Consider the following 12,032-nt stretch of genomic DNA (forward strand, 5'->3'; position numbering starts at 1 on the left):
CCAAGGTTAATACCCACAACTGGGTGAGCCACATCTCTGTGGAGATAACCCAATCAATTTTTCAACCTATATTATTGAATAAGGATTAAAGAAATGGTTGCTCCCACAAGATGGATTAGGATTAGAACATGGATTTTGTAGGGTACATAAATCCTCTCAAACTGGCACAGATGCCTTTTATTTCTTTTTCTTGCCTGCTTATTGTAGCTAGAATTTAGTACAACGTTGAGAATAATAGTGGCGACAGAGTGCATTCTTATCTCATTCCTCACCTTAGGGGAAGCTTTCAGTCTCTTTCTACTGAGTACAATGCTGGCTATCAGTTTTTCATATATGCCTTTTATCATATTGAGGAAGTTACCTTTGATTCCTATCTTTTGAAGTGTTTTTATGAGAAAAGGATGTTGAATTTGTTGAATGCTTTTGCAGCACCAGTCAAGATGATCATGTGATTTTTCCTTTTGATTTTTTAATGTGCTGTAGTACATTAATTGATTTTCTTGTGTTGAACCATCCTTGCATTCCTGGTATAAACTCTACTTGGTCATGGTGTATAATTCTTTTAATGTGTTGTTGGATTCAATTAGTTAGTATTAGGTGACAATTTTTGCATCTATATTCATCAGGGAGATTGGCCTGTAGTTTCCTTTCTTATAGCATCTTTACCCAGTTTTGGTTTTTAAATGATGTTAGCTTCATAAAATGAGTTAGGTAGTATTTTTCCTTTTTTTTTTTTTTGGAAAAGTTTGAGCAGGACTGGTGTTAGTTCTTTTTGGAATGTTTCATAAAATTCCCTTGTGAAGCCATCTGGCCCTGGGCTTTTCTTTGTAGGAAGATTTTTGATGACTGATTGAATCTCTTTACTTGTGATTAGTTTGTTGAGATCTTCTATTTCATATTGAGCCAGTGTAACTTGTGTATGTGTGTTTCCAAGAATTTGACCATTTCAACTAAGTTTTCTAGTTTGTTGGCATATAGTTGTTCATGGTATTTTCTTATGATTTATTTTATTTCTTCAGGGTCTGTGGTAATGCACTCCTTCTAATTTCTGACTTTGTATATTTGCATCCTCTCTCTTTTTTCCTTTGTCAGTTTTGCTAGTGGCACATATCTGTTATATTGATTTTCTCAAAGAACCAACTTCACGTTTTATTGATTCTTTCTGTTGTTCTTTTGTTCTCCAATTCACTGAAATCTGCTTTAATCTTTGCTATTTCTCTTTTTCTATTTGCTTTGGGTTTAATTTGCTGTTCTTTCTCAAGTTCCTCCAGGTAAGCAGTTAAGTCCTCTACTTTTGCTCTTTCTTGTTTTAGAATATAGGCACTTAGGGCAATAAATTTCCCTCTCAGCACAGCCTTTGCCACATCCCATAAATTCTGATATGTTGTATTTTTGGTTTCATTCGTCTCCAGATAGCTACTGATTTCTCTAGCAATTTCTTCTTTGACCCACTGGTTGTTTAAGACTGTGTTATTTACTGTCCATATATTTGTGAAAATTCTTGTTCTTTGTTGGTTATTGATATCCAGCTTCATTCCATTGTGATCAGAGAAAGTGCTTTGAATAATTTCAGTGTTTTGAAATGTATAAAGACCTGTTTTCTGCCCCAGCATATGATCTATTCTGGAGAATGTTCCATGAGCACAAGAGAAGAATTTATATCCTGGTGTTTTGGGATGTAATGCCCTATATATGTCTGTTATGTCTAATTAATTTATCAAGTTGATTAACATCTCTATTTCTTTGTTGATCCTCTACCTGGTTGTTCTATCTATAGAGGAGAGTGATGTATTTAAGTCTCCTACTATTATTTTTGAAACATCGACGGGTCCCTTCAGTTTTGCCAGTGTCTTTGGAGCTCCTTGATTGGGAGCATAAATATTTATGATTGTTATTTCTTCTTGGTGAATGGTTCCTTTTATTAATATATAGTGTCCTTCTGTGTCTCCTATGATGTCTTTACAATTAAGTCTATTTTGTCCGATATTAGTATAGCTACTCCTGCTTTCTTTTGGTTACAATTGCATGGAATATCTTTTTCCATCCTTTCACTTTCAATCTATTTGTATCCTTATGTCCAAGATGAGTCTCATGTAAGCAGCATATAGCTGGATTATATTTCTTAATCCATTCTGCCAAACTGTATCTTTTAATTGGTAAATCCATTAACATTCAAAGTTATTACTGGAAAGGCATTTCTTGAATCTACCATTTTATCCTTTGGATTTTATTTGTCAGATCTATATATTTTTTTCCCTCTTTCTCTTTTTATCCTTTAAACTTAAAGGATACCCTTACTGGTACTCTTCAATTCTGTGCCCTCCTTCAGACCTCCCTCTCCTGTCTTTTTTTTTTTCAACTGGTAGAATTCCCCTTAGTATTTCTTGTCGGGCCAATCTCTTGTTGATAAATTTTCAAGATTTGTTTGTGAAAATTTAAATCTCTTGGCAGTTTTGAAGGACAGTTTGGTTGGGTACAGAATTCTTGGGTGGAAGTCTTTCTCTTTCAGGATCTTATATATATCATACCACTGCCTTCTCACCTCCATAGTGCCAGCTGAGTAGTCTGAATTCAGTCTTATGTGGTTTCCCTTGTATGTAGTAGATTTTCTCTTGCCACTTCTTAAACATTTGACAGTCTGATTAGTATGTGTCATGGGGTATGCCTGTTTAGATTTATTCTATTTGGACTTCATTGGCCTTCTTTGATTTGCATATTTATGTCTTTATAAGTGTTGGGAAGTTTTCCCCCATTATATCCTCAACTAATTTTCCTAGACCTTTACTCTTCTCTTCTCCTTCTGGACACCAGTAATTCTTATATTTGTGCATTTTTTTTTTGTCCATCTTTTCCATGAGATCCAATTCAAATTTTTCCATCTTTTTTTTTACCATTTGCTGTTTTCAGTGTTTGAAATCAGTTATCCTGTCCTCTAATTTGCTTATTCTTTCTTCTGCCTCTTCACATCTGCTGTGGTGTCTCAAGTGTATTTCTTATTTGGTCTATAGCATATTTAATCTCTGTGATATCTGCTATTTTTTCTATTTGTTCTCCCAAATTTCTCTTTATACTCTTCTAGTGTCTTCTTGATCTCCTTTATGTCATTAGCCATCCCATTTATTTTATTTAGTAGAGTTTTATGAACATCTTTGATGTTGTTCCAACGTCTGTGTCTCCTCCAGTGTTTTAATTTGGTCATTAGACTGGGATATACCTGTCTGCATCATGATATGCTCAGTGATCTTCTATGTCTTTGAGGGATGTAAATATCTTGATAGGTTTACTTTGTAAGTTGATTTTCTTCAGTGTCTAAAGCTTTGTTGGATGTGGAACAGGATGTGGGGTGTGGGGCAGGGCACAACAGTGTGGTGATGCATTGCAGTCAGGTATAGGCACAGGTTGGGGATGCTATGCTGGTGCCTGTGAGCATGGGTTGCAGGTTTTGGGGTTGTGGAGGTGTGGTGCAAAGCCAAGGGTATGGGGTGCAGTTCAGGCAGACCTTGAGGCACAGGAGCAGGCTGTAGTGTGGGAGACACAGAGGTGGAGTGTGATGTGAGGCATTTGGAGAGGCTGAGTGAATGCATGGGGGCTGTTGTGTAGGTAGGATGTGGTTGCATGGAGCATGGGGGTCGTGGTTATTACGGTACAGGGTAGGTGGCACAGAGGTCAGAGCATGGGGGGCAGGGTGCAGGTATGTCCTTGTGCGGTGGATGGGGAGGTCCAGAGGGCCCTGGATGCAAATGTGGGAGTGTGTAGGAGTGGGCACAGGTCACTGGGGTTGGGAGATGTGGGTTGGGGTAGTGTGGTGGTGTCAGGTGGGTGGTGCCCTGGCGTGGGTGTGCAGGTGTGGTGGGGATTGGAGCAGGTGTGCAAGGTTGGGCTATGTAGAGGATGTGGCTGTGCAGGTGCATGGGTCTGGGGGGCGAGGCCCTGGTGTGTGATGGTCTAGGGGGCAGGGCCCTTATTTGTACATGTGCAAAGGTCGGGGTGGTCTGGTGTTGCATTTGCATGGGCTAGGGGTGAGTATGGCCCAGCTGTACAAATCAGCACTTGCCCAGAGCTGGGGGCATGACTGGGTGCTATGCATGCAAGGGTCTGGGAGGGCTGTAAACTGATGTACACATGTGCAGAGCTCAAAGGGGACAGGGAAGGCTTGTGTGACTGTATGCCTGGGGGTGGGTGATGCCTGGGTATAAAGATAATTGCCCACAGCTTTTTTGTGCTGGCGACTGACTATAAAGGGCAGGGAGGGGAAGATGGATCTCGGGAGGGGTGGGGCTAGACTGCGCTTGTGCAGAAGAGGTGGATTGGGCTGGAGGCGGGTTGGGCTGAGGTGGATGTGCATGCGCTTGGGGTGTGAGGTGGATACACTTGAGTGCAGTGGGTGGTGGCAGTGCCGGGCACTTGGAGCATGGGGGGTTGGGTGACAGGGTTCAGGTGCATGGGGTGTGGGGTGAGTCACAGGTTGTGGGGCTGCGCCAGTGAGGGTAGCACATTCAAGGAACAGGGCTTGGCTTACTTCCTAGTCCCTGTCTCCCCATGAGGGCTTCAAGCTTCCATTTGGAAAGCGGCATTTTAAGCTGTTTGCACCAGCTAGGCTAGTCTACAGTTCTCTGCATCTCAGTTCTTCAGCTCTTGCAACCAGGACCTCCCTATGTGGTACAGACCCTCCCAGGTCACTTACACCCTGGAGTGTCTCAGGTGATCTCAGTTACCTTCTTGTCCCTTCTGTAGCTGTTCTTGGAGCAGGGCTGAACTTGACTTATCCTATTCCACCATCTTCCTAGAACTCCAGTTTTGCCATATTTTTAGACTTAGGAGCTGCCTTATACATCCCCATCTCTGAATTTCTCTTTTCTTCTTCCCTCTCTTTCCTTGAAGGCCCCTAGTCTATTTGTCCACCCCTTCAGATGAGTCTTCATCTACCCATCCTTTGGATTCAGTAAAAGCTTGGGAATCAGGGCATGGCACTTTTCTCTGTAGCAGGTGGATAGGGGGAGGCTGAACAGAGTAGACTAAATTCTCTCCAGCAGGGGTGTGTTGGGAGAGTGGGTAAGGGGTAGAAAGAAAACCAGGGATAGTCACATGATTATTTTGATCCCCATCACACACCTTTGCTAAGACTACCTATAACAAGGCCTATGAATTGTTTCCAGGAAATCTCTTTGCTCAGATGTGGCCTCTCTCTCTAAGCCCAACTCTGCAAGGAAAATCATTATCCTCACTGCTATGTGGGACATGACATTTAGGGGTGAAAGTTTTGCTGACAATGTCAGGTGTGACTCCCAGGTATGAGTCTGGCCCTGGTACTGTGGGATGGATAATGTCTTCCAGACAAAAATGGGGAAAAAGAAGTGTAATAAAATAAACATCAGTGGCCAAGAGAAATAAAAAAGAGTCAAGAGACTATTCTGGAGGCTGCTCTTATACACACTTCAGTTAGATAGTGCTAATTGCCATGGTTTGCTAAACCCCAAGCAATATCACTCCTGTAGACCCTTTAGAACACCTATGGCCCAAACTGAGACTCTATAAAGGTTTCATGCACTAAGTTTGCTTTCTAGAAAGCTATAATTCTGCAGGGTTCCTAGGCCAGATAAACCCTGAAACCCAGAGGGACCAGCTTCTCCAAGATTATCAATTGATTACATCCCTCTCTCCTACAGTGCTGACACCCTTTCTCAACATGAAAAAGTCAGAATGGGCATTGCTTAAAGATCTCTATAGATGGAAGAAGGATCAGAGGAGAAGGAGAACATAGAGAAAATAGGATTTAACAAACATGTGTGGTTGCTGAATCACTATGCTAATATTCCTTCTAGCCTCCAGTGTTTTGGAGCAACTAGAAAGAAAAATCTGAGATGGTGGAATGGTAGCTAGTATATGACAAACCCTGTTCTGTAACTGCTTTTTGAAGTGTGCTTTGAAAATTACTGCTTTTTCTTTCTTTGCTTTGTTTTTTGTTATATTTTACAATAAGGATCATTTAAAAAGTTTTGTCATCAAAGGATAAAATGAAATGTATGAGAACCTGTATTTTTAGGTTTAACTAGTTTAACTTGGGAATGGTTTCTTTCTGAAGTTAAAATCAGTAGAATAATGACTTCTTAGAATAATATAGAGTTGATCTAACATTTGCTTCTGAGTTTAACTATCACAACTTCATTAATCTTCCTCGTTATTTGCTTGGTTGATGGTCCTTCTGTTTTCTCTCTACTTCCTTTCATATTAACTCCCGACTGGAAATCCTTCAGTACCTAACAATGAAATATTTAATGATTAAACAAACAATTGATTGTTTTCTCTCAATTTGGAGTGACCTTCAAAAAGGAATTAGGCCTGAGAGAGATGAGATATATTCCCAGTTTCTCTGATTCAGATCTTTTGTTATAATTTCATTCTTTTGAGTGAATTCTCTAAATTTTGGGAACATGCTCATAAAAGATATTACAAATAGAACATTCAAAATTCAAATATGAGTGAAGTGTGGGAGTCTATAAGTACAATTACTTGAGAATTCATTATACTTCAACATTTCTGTGCTTAGTAGATAAAAAAACACTATGTGGATACTGTGCTTGTTTTACATGCAGATTACTGTTTTATGATGTAAAGTCATTAACAGACAAGACTCTAATTAGAAATTGTGATAAAATTGTATAGTTAATGTAACCAGGCATTTTGCTTCTTTGTGTTTAGGAAATTATACAGTTCTGGCTTGGAAAAGGTGTTGATGGCTTTAGTTTTGATGCTGTTAAATTTCTTCTAGAAGCAAAGCATCTGAGAAACGAGGCCCAAGTGAATAACACCCAAAGCCCGGTAAAGTTTTGTTTTAAACATTTTTTTTCTTCGTTTTAAAATGTCATCAGAGTGTTTCCTTTTTTTAGCCCGGGATACCAGTTACTAGGGATGAGCTCTGTTCTGCGTAAAGGATGTGCTTTGAATCATTTTCTTCTGGAAGTACAGAAGAGTTTCAAATGCATTTGTCCAGATGTTTCTTTCTACTGGTTCCCTACAGAGCGAGGCCTCCTTTAGGGAGTTCTGCAAGGGACAAACGTTCTGAGGACATGGACAGGGTGAACTCCACCAAGAGCTGTAACAGAGGACATCTGCTTACTGTAGTCTACTTAAGCTGGACTGAGGAGACCTCAATTGCCCAGGTGCTCACCTAGTCATTAAAGGACACACAGATGGAAGGGAAGGGAATCACATTAGCCCAGTCTCTCTAGTATGCGGTGTGCTACTGACTTACATTTCATTTCTCTCTCTCAACATCCAATTAGAGAGTTTCATTATCCCCATTTAGCAAAGGTTAGAGAGGTAAATTTATCATCCGATCAAGCTGCAGAATCAGGGCTCTTTGGACTTCCTTCCACTAGGGGTACTCAACCTTCCCCCCACATTTCATATGAGAGATGATGCTCACTCGTCAGCTGATTCCTCTGGATTACTACCATTTTGCGGTCATTTTACTTTCAAAGGCCAAGTAGACAGTAATCCTGAAATGTGTTCCAAAATGATGGAGTTGTATGTTTACATAATGGAATGTTACATATCAGTGAAAACAGTTGAACTATAGTAACACATAGCAACATGAGTGAAACTTAGCTATGTCATGTTTAGTGGGGAAAAAATCACACAGCATGATGCCCTGTTTATCAAGTTAAACAAATACATTGATTATCATATGGTTAAATATTTTGTCAAGCTTCTGATTTCTGCCCTGAGTAATAGGTTGAGTACTTATCAGTTAACTATCTATCTTTAGCTGCATGCATGGGCCAATGATGACAACTTGTCATGATTCAAAGTTTATGATTAAGCCAATTTTTTTTTTTGCACATTTCCAATATAGAGGAAAAGTGAAGGAAAAAAAAAAAAGGTAATATATTATTCTGTTGGCCCAAAGAGAAGAAGTATGTAAATGTTCTTGCTAATTAGATGTCACAAGGCAGGCATAAGTTTCCAGCCATTCCAGATGTTCAGAGCAATGAATTCTGTGCACTACCCAAGAAGAACTTAACGAAGTTGTAATTTTTGGGGGGGCTGGGGGGAAGAACAGATTTCAAGAAGTTTACTTAAAAATAGTGGGCCCAGCTTAATGGAAAAGTGTCTCAGGTTTGGATGGTCCAGTTATGTCCCAATCCACAGTTTACAACCTTGGCTTGTATGAGATGTATGCATTTGCTTTGAGTTCAAGGAGATTACTGTAACCTTAGGAAGGCATAGAAATGAGTTGCAAGAAAAATTACTGAAATCCTGGGAAACTATAACAGTTAAGAGAAGACGACAGGGGTAGTGGAAAAACAAATTCAAATGCAGGATATTAATGTTTTTGTAACCAGACTAAGTACAAGTATAATAATGAACTCTAATCATGCAGCAACGTGTCTGAAGCATTTAGAACAATATTAGATTGGGTTTTTGATGTTAAATTTCTCAAATGTTTAAATACATTTGTAATCAGCATTTACATGGGAAAGTTTAATTTGCTGAAATGGATAAGTAGTAGTTAAATCAGAGAAATGCTGTTTAATAGATTTATGATGTTAATGATATAAGCATGAAAATAAGTATTAATAGTCATGAGTGTTCTTCTCCATACCCAAAATCTCTTGAGCATGGAAGGTCCTATGACCATCTTTGAGCATGTGTCTCAGACTGAGTGCTTTGAAGATACAGTCTATATTTATGTAAAGCCAGTGGGCATTTGACATGTGGAATGATGGTGACCATGCTGTCCTCTTTCCAAAGGACATGGCCACACAATACTCGGAACTGTATCATGACTTCACCACCACTCAGGTGGGACTGCACGACATTCTCCGGAGCTTCCGAAAGGTGATGGACCAATACAGCAGCGAGCCTGGGAGATATAGGTAACCACAAGACACATTTTTATTCTTCTTCGGTGCAGCATATGATCTGCACATTATCCTTTACAACCAGTCATACTCAGAGGTCAAAGGTATAATTTAACAGTGCTGAATAATTATAGTTTATTATAGCTTGGGTTTGCCAGGCCCTTGTATATTCCCTCATTTTGCTAAACTTTGCTAATTTTCAGTTTTAGTTATAGTACTTATTTCACAGAAAATGATGTGAAAATGAAATTATTTGAAAAGATAATATATTTGCAAAATATTAGCCATTAATTATTATTGTTATCATTATTATTTGACCTGTAGTGTCCTTGTATACCATGAATCCAAATGTTTAAACTTAAGCTGTCAGTAGAGCACAATGGTGAGGAAAATAGCTTTATCAGATAGACCTGAGTTGGTTCTTGCTCTACAGATGTATTTGGGCCAGTTAATTAACAAAACTCGCAGTTTCCTCACCAAAGGTGTAGCAAAACCCTTCAAAGCTTTTGTGAGATTAAATAATGTATGCTAAGCACTTAAAACAATGTCTGGCACATAATAAACACTCAATAAATTTAGCTAATATTATTCTTATATAGGTCACCAGATAGAATCAATAGGAGTTAAAGAAACTTCCCCTCTTTAAAGTAGATTCTCTGATTACTATCCCCAATTTACAAATGAAGCTCTGAATGTGTAGGAAATGGTCACATAGGTAGTGATGGCAGAAATGGGATTTGAACTGAGATATCTGAGTTCCAAGGACTGTTCCTTACCTAACAGTTAAAGCCAGTATTAATGAGGGTCATTTCAGGCAAACATATCTTGCGCAGAGAGGATATGTTTTTCAGTAATTAAGAGTACAGCCCAACAATAAAATGAGACTCTATAAGGACTCAAATTAAGGAGAAATTCTGATAGGGGGAAACCTCTCACCTTATATATAACTATACAATAAATTCTAAGTGAAGTGATGAGAATTGCCAAAACAACACTTCATAAAAATTACTGATATTTAATCAGGTTTAGAAAGAAGAGAACAATATTGATTGCAATCCCAATGTGTTTCTTTACTCTTTAAGTATTTGAGCTAGTATTTTCCTAATCTTTGGCTTTATTGCAATGAGAAATTATCCAGGCAGCCCAGCATGACATTTCTCATTCACCTGGCTTGAGTATGCTTTCTAGTGAGCCCTGGCCCAATACAATAAATATTTGTGTATTCAGCCCCCACATCTTTGTAAGTCAGATATAAACAGCTGCAAGGTGCTTTCTGTCTTTTGACAAGCCCCAAGGACAATGAACTCTGCCAACTCTTCCAGGTTCATGGGGACTGAAGCCAGTGGGGAGAGCATTGACAGGACCATGATGTACTATGGGATGCCTTTTATCCAAGAAGCAGATTTCCCTTTCAACAATTACCTCACCAAGTTAGATACCCCTTCTGGGAAGAGTGTGTTTGCGGTTATCAAGGCCTGGATGGAAAACATGCCAGAAGGAAAATGGCCCAATTGGATGGTAAGCCCTAGTATCCAGCTTGGCAGATCTGGTGATGTGCTAGTTGAATAGTCACCACTAAAACAAGTACATTTGCTCTAAAGACCTTCAACTCTCCCTTCTCTAATGATCATTTAGTGAGCCAGGCCTGTCCCAGTTTCCCACCAGGTTCTTGTCATTAAGAGAGACTGTCCACACAATTGATTGGCTATTTAATGAGTATTTGTCTATGCTTAAGAATTCTACTAGACTTAGCAGATCATAATTCTTCCCCACATACCTGAGAGTTTATGATCTCAATGGGAATAAAGAGGATGTCAGATATAGAAAGGGAAATAGCATTACAGGTTGGTACATAAAAAGTTTTGTGTGTGTGTGTTGGTGGGGGGGAGAATGCATGCAAAAGTCATTTAAAATACAGATTCTAGAAGACTCCCTCCCCTTTCTGCCCTGCATCCTTCAAGACTGAGACTAAATGTAACTTCCTAGTTGACTGATGAAAGCCTAACACTTTTGAGGACTGGCAATGAGAATAAAAAATATAGTACTTACTATACACCTGTTATTGTAAACCGACCTTCTCACTGCCATGCCCAACAGGATTCTTTGTCCTTATCTGATCTTTCTGTCTCTGGGCTTGGAAGTATGGGTTAGTAAGAGGCCAAAATTAGACCCCTTAATAAGTATTAGTATAAGTTCTGTTGCTTAAGTACCGAAGAAACAGCAGATTAAACAACATCCAAGTTTTTTCACAAAAAAGCAACCCCCCCTTTATTTTCTATTACAAGTCCTAAACTCTTGAATAACTCTGCAATCTCTTGAACCCCTCCATTTCTCTCAATCTTTAACATTTTATGCTGTTACTCTGGTCTCAGTCTTTAGGTGTCAGCTAATTGTCAACAGGAAGCTTTCTGGAGTCCCCAAATGAGCCAGTGGGCCTACCTAATATATGCTCTAACAGCATCTCTTCACTCCCTTTCTTAAAATTCCATACACTTACATCATGTTTGCTTTTCCTGCAAGACTGCTAACTCCTCAAGGGCAGAGGCAGATCTTAGAATCCTAGCACCCAGGATGTACTGGTACTATGTACCTCACCCTAGGTGCACGCTAAGTGAAAACCATGAAAAGGGTCAGGTGCTTGTTGGCAGTGCTGTTACTGACCTGCAATCCAACCATTTACCAAAGACATACCTTCTCTTGATTGCGAGTTCTTTAACAATATCTGCTTTGCAGACTGGTGGGCCAGACATTGCCCGGCTGACTTCTCGTTTGGGGAAAGAGTACATCAATGTCATGAACATGCTTGTTTTAACACTCCCTGGGACTCCCATAACTTACTATGGGGAAGAAATAGGAATGGAAAACATTATAGTCACAGATGTCAATGAAAGTTATGATGTGGTAAGTTTAATACAGCTACCAAGCATTTATAGCTGTTCAAAACCAAGTATTTTTTTTCTCCCCAACTGAAAGATTTTACAGTTTCTATTGTGCTGTTCATTATGCTGATTTGCTTTTTTTCCCTACTGTCAGACAATAAGAAATAAGCATTCTGAGTTTTCTTGGGCAGAATCCAGGAGTCTGCATTTTAAAGATGTCTTGCTGAGTCTTATGCACACTAAAGTTTGAGAACTAGCATTCTGAGCTCAGATATTATTCATTGCCCTC

The 12,032-nt window shown here is 39.4% G+C and overlaps 1 protein-coding gene across 1 annotated transcript in view; it reads left to right on the top strand.

Moving 5' to 3' along the window:
• SLC3A1 (solute carrier family 3 member 1) overlaps positions 1-12,032 on the top strand; it is a 63,504-nt gene that overhangs the window by 43,181 nt on the left and 8,291 nt on the right. The window contains exons 5-8 of the mRNA XM_077134121.1: positions 6,700-6,819; positions 8,755-8,879; positions 10,187-10,382; positions 11,598-11,765. Coding sequence (XP_076990236.1) covers positions 6,700-6,819; positions 8,755-8,879; positions 10,187-10,382; positions 11,598-11,765 — 609 coding nt within the window. The remainder of the gene's footprint in view (positions 1-6,699; positions 6,820-8,754; positions 8,880-10,186; positions 10,383-11,597; positions 11,766-12,032) is intronic.

This window comes from Tamandua tetradactyla, chromosome 17 (assembly GCF_023851605.1).
Source record: "Tamandua tetradactyla isolate mTamTet1 chromosome 17, mTamTet1.pri, whole genome shotgun sequence".
NCBI classification, from domain to species: Eukaryota; Metazoa; Chordata; class Mammalia; order Pilosa; family Myrmecophagidae; genus Tamandua; species Tamandua tetradactyla.